This window comes from Geotrypetes seraphini, chromosome 19, assembly GCF_902459505.1.
Source record: "Geotrypetes seraphini chromosome 19, aGeoSer1.1, whole genome shotgun sequence".
NCBI lineage: Eukaryota > Metazoa > Chordata > Amphibia > Gymnophiona > Dermophiidae > Geotrypetes > Geotrypetes seraphini.
The window spans coordinates 20,350,544-20,367,352 of NC_047102.1; the positions used below are offsets into that span (position 1 = coordinate 20,350,544).

The following is a 16,809-nucleotide window of genomic DNA, read 5'->3' on the forward strand; positions in this document are numbered from 1 at the left end:
CACTATAACATCAGAAACACTTTCCACATTTGTAAGCACCAAGTCCAGTATGGCCCCATCCTGTGTGGGTTACATTACCAACTGCGGGAACAGTTCTCTATGTAGAGAATCCAAGATCTCCCTACTTCTGATCCTGCAATGGAGATACCCCAATCAACATCTGGCATATTAAAATCACCTGAATCCAACTCAACCTTTTCCATCTTAGCCTCTGAATTCAAAACCTTGTTTCCCATACTTTGAGCATTAATATATACTGCTTTCCAGACATTACCCCTTTTTCTCATTCATGTAGAGGTATTAGTGATTAAGAACATAAGAACTGCCATACTGGGACAGACCAAAGGTCCATCAAGCCCAATATCCTGTTTCCAACAGTTTCCAACCCAGGTCCCAAGTACCTAGCAAGATCCCAAAGTAGTAATACAGATTTTATGCTGCTTATCTAGGAATATAACCATACATAGAAACCGGTATAAAGTGTTTTCAAAAAGCTTCAATAGAGTATGAGTATGTCTCAGCTCCACCACTCCACCGCTGTGCTAGCTCTTGACTGCGGAGAGATTTATGTGGCACTTCATCATTGGCCGCTCATAATCATTTTAAACCTACTATTGCTATTTTTTCACTCGCCGGCGTTGGCTGGATTTAGCTATGCAATACAAGCTAAGTACAACTAAGTACAGTTGAGCTTTATAGCTAAGAAGTTTTTATAGACATGCATAAGAAAATACACAAAAAACATATACATAAAAAATTTTGAAAATATAGCAATAGTAGGTTTAAAATGATTATGAGCGGCCAATGATGAAGTGCCACATAAATCTCTCCGCAGTCAAGAGCTAGCACAGCGGTGGAGTGGTGGGGCTGAGGCATACTCATACTCTATTGTAGCTTTTTGAAAACACTCTATACCGGTTTCTATGTATGGTTATAGTACGTTTAGAGATCTGATCCCGGTAAATTAATATAAGAAAATATAGCCATTTTCTTAGAGGCTTATCTAAGAATAAGCAGTGGATTTCCCCAAGCCATCTCAATAATGGCCTATGGACTTCTCTTTTAGAAAATTACCCAAACCTTTTATAAACAATGTTAAGCTAACTGATTTCACCACCTTCTCCAGCAACAAATTCCAGAGTTTAATTGCATGTTATGTGAAAAAATATTTTCTCTGGCTTGTTTTAAATCTACTACTTAGTAGCTTCATCACATGCCCCCTAGTCCTAGTGTTTTTGGAAAGAGTAAACAAGTGATTGACATCTACTCTCTTTCCATTCCATTCAGTATTTTATAGATCTCTATCATATCACTACTGAGCTAAAGAGCCCTATCCGCTTTAGCCTTTCCTTTAGCTGTCCCATCCCTTTTATCATTTTCATCATTCTTCTCTGTACCATTTCTAATTCTGCTATATCGTTTTTTGAGATACAGCGAACAGAATTGCACACAGTGTTCGAGGTGCAGCTGTACCATAGAGTGATTTTCATGTTTGTTTTCCTTTCTTTCCTGATAATTCCTAATATTCTATTTGCTTTCTTAGCCACTGCCACACATTGAGTCAAGGGTTTCAATGTTTCCTCAATGATAACTACATTTACCTGAGGGCTTTGATCACCTTGCCCCAACGATTCTAATTTAAAGCCTTCTTCAGTAGATTAGCCAATCTGCTGCTGAAGACAGTTCCTTTCTTTGATAGATGCAAACCATCCATGCTTAGCAGTCCTTGGAAAATCATGCTGACTCCAAATCATTAAATCATGTTTGTCTACATGTTCTACAATTTTATTTTTTATAATTGCTTCCACTCTTTTGCCTGGCACTGAGGTCAGGCTTACAGGTTTATAATTCCCCAGATCTCCCATGGAACCCTTTTTAAAAATTGGAGTAATATTGGCCACCCTCCAATCTTCAGGTAATAGAGACGATTTTAGCGACAGATCAGCAATTTCATGTTTGAGTTTTAGTACCCTGGGATGTATACCATCCGGTCCAGGTGATTTATCACTGTTTAACTTGTCGATTTGGCTTAGTACCGTATTTTCACGCAGATAACATGCACCCGTGTAAAACGCGCACACGGGTATAGCGCGCAGAAACCACGATTTTATGTACAAAAATTTTTGTATACCGCGCTCACGGGTATACCGCGCATGCTGCCCGACTGTCCTTTCGCCCTCCCCGACTCTCCTTTCGCCCTCCCCGACTCTCCGTGCGCTGTCCCGACTATCCGTTCACCCTCCCTGACTTTCCGTGCACTGCCCCGCCTCTCCGTGCGCTGTCCCGACTCTCCGTTCACCCTCCCTGACTTTCCGTGCACTGCCCCGACTCTCCGTGCGCTGCCCCGACTCTCCGTTCACCCTCCCTGACTTTCCGTGCACTGCCCCGCCTCTCCGTGCGCTGTCCCGACTCTCCGTTCACCCGCCCTGACTTTCCGTGCACTGCCCCGCCTCTCCGTGCGCTGTCCCAACTCTCCTTTCGCCCGCCCTGCCCCCCCAGCCGACCCCCACGACACCCCCACCCGCCTTCCCCGTACCTTTGTGTAGTTGGGACAGACGGGAGCCAAACCCGCCTGTCCGGCAGGCAGCCAACGACGGAATGAGGCCGGATTGGCCCATCCGTCCTAAAGCTCCGCCTACTGGTGGGGCCTAAGGCGCGTGGGCCAATCAGAATAGGCCCTGGAGCCTTAGGTCCCACCTGGGGGCGCGGCCTGAGGCACATGGTCGGGTTGGGCCCATGTGCCTCAGGCCGCGCCCCCAGGTGGGACCTAAGGCTCCAGGGCCTATTCTGATTGGCCCACGCGCCTTAGGCCCCACCAGTAGGCGGAGCTTTGGGACGGATGGGCCAATCCGGCCTCATTCCGTCGTTGGCTGCCTGCCGGACAGGCGGGTTTGGCTCCCGTCTGTCCGGCCAACTACCAAAGGTACGGGGAAGGGGGGTGGGGGTGTCGTGGGGGTCGACCAGGGGGGTCGTGGGTCAGCTGGGAGGGCGGTCGGAGGTTCTTGGGGGGGGCAGTCATTGGAGGGAAGGGGGTTTGCGTCGAGGGCAGGAGGGCCTGGGATCCCTCCTGCCCGTAATGTAGTGCGGGGTGGGGGTAGGGGGTCGCCGTGGCCAGGAGGGTTTGGGCTCCCTCCTGGCCCGATATTGTCGAGGAGTTGGGGTGTCAGCCGGGCAAGAGGGCTTGGGCTCCCTCTTGCTCCGATCGTGGATGCGGGTGCGGGTGGGAGCGCGTGGGAGCGGTCGTTCGGGGTGGGGGTGCGAGCGGTCCTGCTGGGGGGGTGAATCGGGCGTCAGGCGGGGTGGGAACTATGTAAAAAAAATTTTGTATACCGCGCTCACGCGTATAACGCGCGAGGGGTATGCGCGGTAGGTAAAAACGCGTATAACGCGCGCGTTATATGCGTGAAAATACAGTACATCTTCCATGTTCACAGAGATTTCTTTCAATTCCTCCTTCTCATCACCCTTGAAAACCATTTCCAGTTCAGGTAGATTTCTTACATCTTCCATAAAGACTGAAGCAAAGAATTTATTCAGTCTCTCCACTATGGCCTTATCCTCCCTAAGCGCTCCTTTTACTCCTTGATCATCTAATGGTCCCACGGATTCCCTCACAGGTTTTCTGCTTTTAATGTACCTAAAAAAATGTTACTATGAGTTTTTGCCTCTTTGGCAAGTTGTTCTTCATATTCTTGTTTAGCTTTCTTTATCAATGCTTTGCATCTAACTTGCCAATGATTATGTCTCATATTTTCTTCATTGGAATCCTTTTTCCATTCTTTAAAGGATGTTTTCTTGACTGTAATAGCCTCTTTCACTTCACCTTTTAACCATGCTGGCTCTTGTTTTTTCTTCTTTCCAACTTTTTTAATACATCTGGTCTGGGCTTCCACAATGATATTTTTACAGGAATCTCTAAAATTGATCTATGTATATTCTTATCTCCTCCATATTTTGGGGTCCTTTTGGCCTTACATCTGGATATTAAATCTGACCCACTGCTTCCATTGCATGTTTTTCAAATATATTTCTCAGTCTAGGCAGAATAGAACAGGTTTTCTTCCAAGATAAGAACATAAGAATAGCCTTACTGAATCAGACCAATGGTCCATCAAGCCAAGTAGCCTGTTCTTACGGTGGCCAATCCAGGTCACTAGTACCTGGTCAAAACCCAAGGAGTAGCAATATTCCTTGCTACCGATCCAAGGCAAGCAGTGGCTTCCTCCATGTCTTTCTCAATAACAGACTATGGACTTTTCCTCCATGAACTTGTCCAAACCTTTCTTAAAACCAGCTACACTATCCACTCTTAGCACATCCTCTGGCAGTGTGTTCCAGAGCTTAACTATTCGCCGAGTGATAAAAAATTTCCTCCTATTGCTTTTGAATGTATTTCCCTGTAACTTTGAGTGTTCCCTAGTCTTTGTAATTTTTGACAGAGTGAAAATTCGATTCACTTGTACCCATTCTACTCCACTCAGGATTTTGTAAACTTCAATCATATCTCCCCTCAGCCGTCTCTTTTCCAAGCTGAAGAGCCCTAATCGTTTTAGTCATTCCTCATACGAGAGGAGTTCCATCCCTTTTACCATCTTGGTCACTCTTCTTTGAACCTTTTTTGAGATAAGGAGACCAGAATTGAACGCAGTACTCCAGATGAGATCGCACCATGGAGCGATACAGGAGAATTTTAACATTCTTAGTCTTGTTAACCATCCCTTTTTAAAATAATTCCTAGCATCCTGTTGCTTTTTTGGTTGCCGCCACACATTAGGAGAAAGGTTTCATTGTATTGTCTACGATGAAACCCAGATCCTTTTCTTGGGTGCTAATCCCCAAGGTGGACCCTAGCATCCGGTAACTGTGATTCAGGCTATTATTCCCAATGTGCATCACTTTGAATTTATCCACATTAAATTTCATCTGCCATTTGTACGCCCAGTCTTCCAATTTCCTAAGGTCCGCCTGCAATTTTTCACAATCCGCATGCATTTTAACAACTTTGAACAGTTTGGTGTCATCTGCAAATTTAATCACCTCACTCGTTCCAATTTCCAGATCATTTATAAATAAGTTAAATAGCACCGGTCCTAGTACACACCCCTGCGGCACTCCACTGTTTACTCTCTTCCATTGAGAAAAATGACCATTTAACCCTACCCTCTGTTTTCTATCCAATAACCAATTCCTAATCCACAACTGAACTTTTCCACCTATCCCATGACTCTTTAATTTTCTCAGGAGCCTCTCGTGAGGAACTTTATCAAAAGCTTTCTGAAAATCTAGATACACTATATCAATCGGCTCACCTTTAGCCACATGTTTATTCACACCTTCAAAGAAGTAAAGCAGATTGGTAAGGCAAGATCTCCCTTGGCTGAACCCATGCTGACTCCATCTCATTAAATCATGTTTGTCTACGTGCTCCACAATTTTATTTTTTATAATTGTTTCTACCATTTTGCCTGGCATTGAAGTGAGGCTTACCGGTCTGTAATTTCTCAGATTTCTCCTGGAGCCCTTTTTAAAAACCGGCGTCACATTGGCCACCCTCTAATCTTTAGGTACTACAGATGATTTTAGTGACAGGTTACAGATCACTAACAGCAGGTCAGCAATTTCATGTTTAAATTATTTTAGTACCCTGGGATGTATACCATCCGGTCCAGGCAATTTATTACTTTTTAACTTGTCGGTTTGGGTTTGTATATCTTCCAGATTCACCGAGATTTCTTTCAGTTCCTCCGCATCATCACCCTTGAAAACCATTTCCAGTTCAGGTAGATCTTCCGTAAAGACCGAAGCAAAGAATTCATTCAGTCTTTCCGCTATGGCATTATCCTCCCTGAGTACCCCTTTTGCTCCTTGATCATCCAACGGTCCCATAGGTTCCCTCACAGGTTTTCTGCTTCTGATGTACCTAAAAAAATTGCTATGAGTTTTTATCTCTTTTGCAAGTTTCTCTTCATATTCTTTCTTAGCTGTTTTTATCAATGCTTTGCATTTATCTTGCCAGTGCTTGTGTTTCTTCTTATTTTCTTCATTCGGATCCTTTTTCCATTCTTTAAAGCAGTGTTTTTCAACCGCTGTTCCGCGGCACACTAGTGTGCCGCGAGATGTTGCCTGGTGTGCCATACGGTCAGGGCCGCCATCAGGGCAGTACCACCAGTCCTGCATTCAGGGGCCCGGAGCTGACAGGGGGCCCGGGCTCCCCCAGGGTCCTAGGCCACAGTCTAGGGAGAGGGGCGGTCCGCCCCACGTGGACAGGAGAGAGCTGGACGGGGGACCCGCGGAGTTCAATACATCTCGAGCCGCGAGGCTCGTCTTCTGTTCCTGCCTGCCCTGCAGCTAACATATAGCCGATCGCAAGCGTTCCCCGATGTCAGCGCTGACGTCGGAGGGAGGGCTTAAGCAAAGCCTGCCCTCCGACGTCAGCACTGACGTCGGAGAATACTTCCGTTCGGCTATTTGTGCGCGGCAGGGCAGGCAGGAAGCAGAAGACAAGCCTCGCGGCTTGAGCTTCGTTTTGCTGAGAAAGTTGCAAAGATGGGCTGGGAGGCAAACACGGAACACAAAAGGGGGGAGGGAGTGCGTTTTGGACACAAGGCATGAACTTGGGAGAGAGGGAGGGAAAGAGATGCTGAGGTGGGGGAGGGAATGCGTTTTTGGACACAGAAGGCATGGACTTGGGAGAGAGGAAGGGAGGGAAAGAGATGCTGAGGTGGGAGAGGGAATGTGTTTTTGGACACAGAAGGCATGGACTTGGGAGAGAGGAAGGGAGGGAAAGAGATGCTGAGGTGGGGGAGGGAATGCGTTTTTGGACACAGAAGGCATGGACTTGGGAGAGAGGAAGGGAGGGAAAGAGATGCTGAGGTGGGAGAGGGAATGTGTTTTTGGACACAGAAGGCATGGACTTGGGAGAGAGGAAGGGAGGGAAAGAGATGCTGAGGTGGGGGAGGGAATGCGTTTTTGGACACAGAAGGCATGGACTTGGGAGAGAGGAAGGGAGGGAAAGAGATGCTGAGGTGGGGGAGGGAATGCGTTTTTGGACACAGAAGAAATGGACTTGGGAGAGAGGAAGGGAGGGAAAGAGATGCTGAGGTGGGGGAGGGAATGAGTGTTTGGACACAAGGCATGGACTTTGGAGAGAGGAAGGGAGGGAAAGAGATGGTTGTGTACACGGGGAATAGAAGAAAGGAGAATTTTTGGTCATAGGGAGGGAGTGAGGTACAGATAGTGGCATACCAGGGTGGGGGGGCGGTCTGCCCCACCCCGGGTTTACGTCCCAAGGGGGTGCACAGCTGGCCACCCTCCAGTGTTGTCCCTAGGCCGGCAAACTGCGGCTCTTTAGCCACTTGAGTGCCACCGCCGCCATCGGAAATAGGCCGGCGCCAAGTTCTCCCTGCTTTTCCCTGTGGGGCCGGCCAACTCTCGCCACTCGTGTCAATTCTGACGTCAGAGAGGACGTTCTGGGCCAGCCAATCGCTGCCTGGCTGGCCTAGAACGTCCTCTCCGACGTTAGAATTGACGACGGGTGGCGAGAGTTGGTCGGCCCCGCGGGGAAGAGAAGCAGGGAGAACTTGGCGCCGGCCTGTTCCCGATGGCGGCGGTGGCACTCAAGTGAATTACTTTATATATAGTCAATATAGGCACAGAGTTAAATTTTTTAACATTTTCTAATGGTGGTGTGCCTCGTGATTTTTTTCATGAAACAAGTGTGCCTTTGCCAAAAAAAGGTTGAAAAACACTGCTTTAAAGGATGTTTTTTTGGCTCTAATAGCCTCTTTCACTTCACCTTTTACCCACGCCGGCTCTCGTTTCTTCTTCATTTCACCTTTGCTTATACTTTGCACCATCCATATGGCGATCTTCACAAGACTCTCTACCACTATTGGTGGAACAGTGATCCTAAACACACAGCAAAAGCAGCAGTGGAGTAACTCAGTAAGAATAAAATGAGTCCTCAAGTGTCCCAACCAAAGCTCAAAGCATAATCCAGTGGCAAAATTTGAAGACTGCTGTCCACAGATGATCCCCAGCAGGGCTACTGGGGGGACAAAATTTCAAGTAAGCATGGTGTGTGTGTGTGTGTGCTTGTGCCCAAGTCTGGCTTTGTTCCTCAGCATCCATGATCATCGGTCAAACTGAAAAAGATGGAGATATTCTGCCAGAAAGAAGAAGCATAAACTGCACTGTCCTGCTGTGCAATATTGATAGATGCTTATCCTATGAAACTAATGGCTGCTGTTAGTGGAAAAGGGGCTTTACCAGGTATTAAGTTAAGAAGGTATAAAAGCTTATGCCAGTGGTCTTCATTCCCAATCCTCAAGGGCCACCAAAAAGTCGGTTTTCCAGAATATCCCTAATGACTATGCATGGGAAAGATTTACATATAGCCAAGGTAGAAGGCAATCAGAACTCTCTCATACATACTTATTAGGTGTAGCCTGAAAACCTGACATTGAGGTCTGGGAGTGAATGTCAAGGACTTCTGAAATCAATACTTTGATTTCTTATTCTTAATTACTTTCTGATTATTTCTGTAATTGTTTTCAGTGAAAGTATACAGTAAGTTGAATCAAACTTCTACTTTAATGCATTTTTAATAGTATTAATATAGGCAACAGAATATGAAAAATGTACAAGGCAAAGTGGAGGAGTAGCCTAATGGTTAGTGCAGGGGTTGAGGTCTAGTTCCCACTGCGGCTTCTTGTGATCCTGGGCAAGTCGCTTGACCCTCCATTGCTCCAGATACAAAAACATATCATGAATCTAATAGGAACAGAGAAATCACCTCTATGTACCATGTAAACTGGCAGTATATAGAAAATGTAATAAAACCAAGTGCTTTTTTTGTGGAGCAGCATTATAATTATCCAAAGATGGTGTAGTACCAGAGCTTTTCATTCTGCATGGATGACGTCTGAAAGCAAGGCGTGTGTGGTCTAGATAGCTTGTGAGCGTTATCCTCTTTGGATAATTAATGTTTTGAACAGAAGCGACGGATGGTGGGCCAAAGTCTGATTATCTGTCTTCTCTTTGTATTTATCCTATGATGATCTCTATTTTGATAGGAAGAGCTGGAAGACTTCCCACTGTCTATCGTCCATCACTGCCAAACAGTGGCAACAGTTCTGCGGTACTCCTCCGTGCTACTGCTGGTGTGTCAGGACTCGGAGCAAAGCAAGCCAGATATTCACTTTTTCAACTGTGACGTGGAGGTCAGAAACCATGGGGGGAGGGGTAGAGAATGGACATTCACATACAGCAAAGGATCACTTAGTAATAGACCCAATAAAAATGCAAGATGTATTTTAGCTTATACCTTTTCATCAGTAGTTCAGGATAAATTCATTCAATTACAGCAGATCCATCTTTTGTACAAACTTTTCACAAGCTTTATAATCACAGTAATATTTGTTTGATTTTAACTCCCCCCCTCTTACCCTTTTTCTTACTTCTGTCCATGTGCAGTAGGTCTCCTCAGGGAGCCATTTTGAGTGCAGTGACATAGCAAGGGTGAGAGACATCTGGGGTGGTGGTACCCCGCCGCCCCCCCCCCGGTCCCCTTCTCCATCCCCCTCCCACTGTAGCACGTGTGTGCTGCTTCCCTTCCCCCTACCTTTGTAACATTCCTGGCACAAGTAGCAACTCCAACCCGCTGTCGCACCTGCGTGGGCTTTCCCTCTGACGTCACTTCCTAGGTGCAGGTCCAGGAAGTGATGTCAGAAGAAGAGCCGACACAGGCAGGTTGGGGGTTGCTACTTAAGCCAGGAACGTTACTGAGGTATGGGGGAAGTGAAGCGGCATGGGCGCAGGGCAGTGAGGGGGCAGAGAGAAGGACGGGTGTCACGCCCCTATCAAGACAACGCCTGGGGCAGACCACATCCCTTTACTATGCCACTGATTGAATGGTATCTGTCCTTACTTATTCCCCTATAGTTTTCTAGCAGTTGTCTTGCACAGCTTCTCATCTCAATCCCTTCTGTCCATCTGTCCTCAGGGACTCTCACACCATCTCTTTACTCCTTTCTCCCTGGTTCACTTTATTTTCACCTCTCTAGAACAGGAGAAATTAGGGTACAATTGTGATCATCTTCTCTAGAAGCCTCAGGAAGAAGAAAACAATGATAGATATAAACCATCACCACTGCAAAAGATCCTGAAATCTTTTCCTCTTGGCCTATGCTTCAGTAAGTGGAGCATGTCCATAACCAAACATGCACAATGTTTACTTTAAAAATAAAAGAAATGGAAAATCTGTAAAGAAAGGGGACATAGAAATTAAGCTTAATACCATGGCAAAGAGGGAGCAAGCAGGGCCCAAAGGACGCTAGCAGCTCAGCAGCTTTCTTAGAGCTGGAGTTTGCTTCCTGGTCTTCACTGTGTCAAGATGAGGCTCATGGTTTTTTTTTCTCTTGCAGGCAGAAATGATCCACGCTGATATTGAGAGTGCTCTTGCAGACAAAAAACAGGGAAAGAAACTACGACCACAGACGCTCAAGTAAGTGCACCCTCTTTAGAGGAGGGGGCTGTAAGGAAAGGAGAGAGAAGCTGACCCTTTAGAGGGGAGGGGGTTGTAAGGAAAGGAGAGAGGTGCTGGGCATGAAGGAGAGAAGAGAAATATGTTGAACCTGCAGAGGAGGGGGCTTGTAGGAGAGAAGAGAAGTATTGGACCTGCAGAGGAGGGGGCTGGAGGTGCCAAATCTGCAGTGGGGAAGAGGGCTGGAGGGAAGGGAGAGATGTACCAGACCAGGGGATGAAGGAAAAGGAGGTCAAATGCTGAACCCACAGTGGAAGAAAGAACCAGATGGTGAAAAGAGGGGGAGAAGAGAGGAAGAAACACTGATTGGGGTAGCATCATAGAGGAAAGGAACACATTGGTGTGGGGGAAGGAGAGAGGGGAGCAATGTTGGGCATTAGCTGGGAGTATAAGGACTGGGATAGAGGGGAGATGCCTCTCTGTGTCCATATGTCATCCCCATTCATCAATACCAGATATGGAGGGTGGGATGGGGAAAATATGGGAATAGAGAGGCAATGCTGGAGACAAAAAGGAAATACTAGACATAAGGGAGAATAGGAGCACAGAAGGGAGATGGTAGACATGGAGGGGGGCATGGAGACCCAGAGGGGTGATATTGAATATAGGGATATGAACATGGGAAATGCTGAACAAGGAAATATAGGGACAGAGATAAGAAGATGGATGGTGGACATGGAGAGAGAAGAAACGTCAGATGAACAGGACGCCATGGCAAGTGAGTTAAGGGAAGACAGAGGGAAGCAGAAACTAGAGACTAGGACCAACATGATATTAAAAAAATGAAATGACCAGACATCAGTAAAGTAGAAAAAAAAATTTGTTTTTTTTCTATTATGTGAATAGAATTTTAAATTTGGAATATACATCTTGCCAGAGCAGGTGTTAGACATGGCTGGGGCCCAGGCCAGAAAATTGGGAAGGGACCCCAAAGTCTGTTAGGCTGACTGAGCCATCTTCAGCTTTTGGCAGGCTTGGGGCTCTCTCTGGCCAGGAAGCCAAGTTTCAAGTTTATTAAATTTTAATATACCGACCATCAAGCAAATATCTGGACGGTTTACATTGGATTTTAAAAAAAAATTGACAGTTAAGAGTAGAAGCAATTGAAAACAAAGAGTATTAAGTTATTTAAATATTATAAAGTGAACATTGAAAACAATAACAAGACAGACTTGACAGTGAGGAGAGAGGGAGAGGATGGGTGAAGTTACATTGTAAGTAGAAAAGAAGAAAGAGGGGTTGGGAAAAATACATGTGGGATGGGGATGAGATATATTGAATGTTTTTGAAAGCGAAAAATTAAATTACAAAGAATAGAAATTAAATGGAAGAGAATGCATCTCGAAATAAGAAAGTTTTTAGGCTTTTCTTAAATTTCTCAAGATTTTGTTCGTCACGTAGTGGTTGTGGAAGGGAGTTCCACAATGTCGGGGCAGTTACTGCAAAGTTTATTTTGCGTGTATAATAAAATTATTTTATGGATGGAATCAATAAGAGATTTTGGTTTGAAGATCTCAGAGTTCGAGTGGGGCACTGTGGGATAAGAAGTTTGTGAAGGTATGATGGCAGATGAGAAGATTTTATTTTGAATGACAAAAGGATGATTTTGTAGGTGATTCGGTGAGTCATGGGTAACCAGTGTGCATCTTTCAAAGCTGGTGTTACATGATCATATTTACCTAAGTTGTAGATGAGTTTTATTGCTGTGTTTTGTATAAGTTGAAGGCGACGAATTTCTTTTTGTGGGAGACCGTTGAGTAGGGAATTACAGTAATCCAGATGAGAGATTATTAGGGAATGGATAAGAATTTTGATGGATTCGGTTTCTAGAATTGGGGTCAAAGAACGAATTATGCGTAGTTTGTAGAAACATGTTTTGACAACCGAACTAATATGATCATGAAATGATAAATCTTTATCAATGATGACACCTAAGAGTTTGATTTTTGTCTCCATTTGAATTGGGATAGATTTGATAGTAATTTTATCTGGTAGAAATTCAGGATTTTTTATTGAGAATAGAAGACCACGGGATTTATCTACGTTAAGAGAGAGTTTATTAGAATGTAGCCAGTCGCTTATGGAATCCAGTTTATTGTTTATATCTTTTATGTCAGAGGTGTTGGAAATATTGATTGGGTGAAGTAGTTGTATATCGTCTGCATAGGCAAAGATCGTGAAACCTATGGATTGTGCTAGGGTTAAGAGGGGAGATAGAAAGATATTGAATAGTAAAGGGGAAAGAATGGAGCCTTGCGGGACCCCATACGTTAGAGATATTGATGGAGAGGTTTCATTTCTGGCGAAGACTTTGAAGCTGCGTTCTTGAAAATAGGATGAAAACCAAGATAGTGCCGTTCCTGTGATACCACATTCTTTAAGTCTATTTAGGAGAAGCGAGTGATCAATAGTATCAAAGGCAGCAGATAGGTCGAGTGAGATGAGAAGAACAGATTTTTGATGGTCATGGTAGTAGTGTATGGTTGAAATAAGGCCTAGCAGGGATAGTTCAGTCGAGTGTGATGAGCGGAAGCCTGTTTGACAGGGATGTAGAACAAAGGTTTTTTCAATGAATTCTGACAGTTGTGTGTGTATGATTTTTTCAGTTAGTTTAGATATTAAAGGAAGATTTGCAATTGGACGGTAATTTGTTGGGAGAGAGGGATCGAGATTGTGATGTTTAATTTTTGGAAAAACGAGAGCCGTTTTCCATGTCAGAGGGACAGAACAGTTAGAAAATGATTTAGATATCATTTCCCAGAGATATGGATCAAAAAAGAACAATTGCCCTAGTTGCACCTCTTAACATCATCCCTAGCATGTTCCATATTACTTATATTTTGTATAGGAAGAAATGTCTGTCTTGTATCTCTGATATTGTACTACATGCAAGAGGTTTATAGTTTGTGGTCAGTTATTCTGTATTTGGCATTTGTGTTCCGTGTGTGTGTGACTGAGGTATTCTGTTAGCATGAATTGTTTATGTATTATTCTGTAGTAATTTGGCTTGTTCAGTTTTCTATAGATGTATTGATATTTTAGAGTCCCATTGTAATATTTAGGGCACTGTATTTTCATAAATAGGATAGGAATTAGATGTTTGTCAAATTTTCTTTTAAACTATTACATATTAATTGCAACCACACAATGTGATTAATTGCAATTAAAATTTGTAATCTTCCTTCAGCCCTAATATATTGTTACAGTATATGTGAGAAGCTAGTACTTCTCCTTTCTTTACTGTCCCCTTTCTCTAGTGCAATGGACAAATTTATAAACCAAGCTACTTAGGTTTTTAATCTGGCAGTTTTAAGATTTTGTCTTATACTGGAATTATTTTATCTTTGAAACTTACACATGGCTAAGGAACTGGTGTGGGTAGAGTTTGGCAGTCTGTGCTCTGCTTGTTGATATTTATTGCTACTTTTCCATAGGGTAAACCAAGAAAAGATCAAGACTCAGAGAGAATCTATTCTGCCAGCTCCTGGACCTGCTACCAGCCCTAAACCCAAAGGATTCCAGATGAATGCCAAGAATCGTGTTATCCCTCCATCAGCGCCAAGTGAAACAGGTGCATAAGGATCTTAGCAAGGATGAAACTAGGGCTTCTGATTCTTCTCTGTATCCTCAGGGTGCTGAGGCTATAGCTTTTAACCACTGCACCACACTCTCCCCTTAATAATGCATCCCCCCTCCCCCCCCAGACCCGTATACTCTTTTCAACCACTTAAAGCTAATATGAGGGGTCACTGGGTAGTTGTCAACCCAACCAACAAAGTTGGGGAGTTTCCATCGAGGACTATACACTTAGTCTAGAGATTTTCAACTTTTTTCATTCCATTGGAAAAATCTGGAATGAAAAAAGTGAAAAAATTTTTGGACTAAGGGGCTCATAATAATAATTTTTAAAAAATCTAAAAACCTGCCTAAATTGACATTTGGACGATCAAAAAAACAGATCATCCAAGTATCAATAATCGAACAGGGTTTTAGACGTATCTAAAACCAGCTTAGGCCTTTTCCCTACCTCTTTGCGCCCAAAGCAAAAAGGGGTGTTTTTGGAGGAGTGGGTAAGGCGGGAGGTGGATGGGATATGGGCTAACCTACACTTAATCGTCCAGCAGCCAAAATCAAAAAGTTTGACAGGTTGCCTGGACAGAACTTATACATTTTGACTTAGACCAAGAGGGGTGGTGGGGGCAAACTTTCGCAGGGGGGGGGTTAGCAGAAGAGACTGGACATTCCTCCTGTCGCCAATCAATGGTGTGGGGTGTCGCAGCGGCTTTGGGCAGGAGGGACTGGGCATCATTAAATATGTGCAAAAGTACATCGTTGCGGGGAGGGGGGAAGGAAAGGTTCCATGATTCTCTAACCGGTGCTTAGAACAGACACCGGCTAAAGAATCGTGCTTTTAGGCGAAGGGCTGGTCCCTCCCACGTCTAAAAGGTCTTGTTTTGGGTGTTTGGTACTTGGGTGATTTTTTTTTTTTTTCTTTCCGAGAATAGGGCTTAAAGGTAGACATAGTGGCAGTCTGGGTATTAAACTCCTGAACATGCAGGTAGGCCATGCTCAACCCCCCCCCCCCCCCATATTTTGAACATTTTTTTCAAGAATGAACATTTCCCTGCTTCCTACTTTGGACGCCTAGGGCCTTAGGCCAAAAGGGGACTTAGATGTTTGTTTGTTTTTAATGATGCCCCTCCATATGTATATCCCTCAATGGAAACTGCCCCAGCTTTGTTGGTTGGGCTAAGAACTTTTCAGTGGCCCCTTGTAAGGTGGTGTTGGGCTGTTACTCTCACCCTCTTGTAGATTTCAACCTCTTCTTCCCCCTCAATCATAGAAACATAGAAATAGACGGCAGATAAGGGCCACGGCCCATCAAGTCTGCCCACTCCAGTGACCCTCCCTATCTATCTTTGCGGATAGATCCCATATGTCTATCCCATCTGGCCTTAAAATCTGGCATGCTGCTGGCCTCAATAACCTGAAGTGGAAGACTATTCCAGCGATCAACCACCCTTTCAGTGAAGAAGAACTTCCTAGTCTCGCTACCTTTCTTCCTTAATCGTTCCAGATTTAGCGAAAACAACGGCGCGAAAACGAAAGTCATTTCTGGATGTTCCTTCCATCCATGTATTCACTCTTAGTTTCATAGTTTATTTAAAATTTGATTACATGCCTATCATAAATTCTAGGCAAGGATACAATGCTAAAAAATAAGGTTTTACAAAGATTTAAGACAAAAACATATACAACTGACTACAAAGGCAAAAACATACCAGACAGATTATCAAGAGAAAAGGAGGAGGAACTACAATATGGTCAAGAAAAGAAGACATAGATGGAATGAACGAAAAGGAGGAGTAATTAATTCATTTGAGAAAAGAATAGGAGAAAGAAGGGAGAAGAGAAGGAAAATAAGAGGATAAATGGCCAATAGCTCTGTTAGAGAAAGAAATTACTGTTCAAAGGCATCTTTATACCGGAAACATTTCGGTGGACCTTTGAATTTTTTTTTTTTTAATTCTTTATTCATTTTAAATCTTGTAACAAGTGTACAGTAATATACCTTTATAACAAATTAAAACACTTGAAAATCTTTCTAATAATATCATACATACTTGAATTTTTACCCTTCCCACCCACCCTACTGCAATTAATTCAATTAAACATATATAAAAGAATATAATGAAGTAAGCATTTAATAAAAAATTCCAAACAACCCCCCACCCCCCTAATTATACACATATTATCTAAGAAAAAATGATGTCTACACATTACAATAATTTTCCAACGGCCCCCAGATCTTCAAAAATTTATTGTAAGACCCTTTCTGCAAAGCAATTGCTCTTTCCATCTTATAAATATGGCATAATGAATTTCACCAGTAAGTATAATTAAGATTAGTGTGATTTTTCCAATTGTTGGTAATATGCTGAATGGCGACCCCTGTCATGATCAGTAAAAGTTTATTAATACTTGATGATAATTGACTTTTTTTCCTCATAGCCAAACAAAACCGTATCATATGTTAAAGCAACATGGTTTTCTAATAGAGAATTTACTTGAGACCAAATTGAATTCCAGAAAATCATAATACAAGGACAATAAAAAAGTAAATGATCAAGTGTCCCTGCTTCGAGATTACAGTGCCAGCATCTATTAGATTTAGAGCTATCTAACTTTTGTAAACGAACCGGGGTCCAAAAAACCAAGTTTGTCTCATAGATACAGACACTGTACATCTCATTCTCCAAGACCAA

General features: G+C 43.7%; 1 protein-coding gene across 3 annotated transcripts in view; it reads left to right on the forward strand.

Annotated features, from left to right (window-relative positions):
- The window catches only part of EPS8L2 (EPS8 like 2), a 282,798-nt gene that overhangs the window by 155,711 nt on the left and 110,278 nt on the right, over positions 1-16,809 (forward strand). For all 3 annotated transcript variants that reach the window (XM_033928821.1, XM_033928822.1, XM_033928823.1), the window contains 3 exons: positions 9,075-9,221; positions 10,425-10,504; positions 13,978-14,114. In XM_033928821.1, coding sequence (XP_033784712.1) covers positions 9,075-9,221; positions 10,425-10,504; positions 13,978-14,114 — 364 coding nt within the window. The remainder of the gene's footprint in view (positions 1-9,074; positions 9,222-10,424; positions 10,505-13,977; positions 14,115-16,809) is intronic.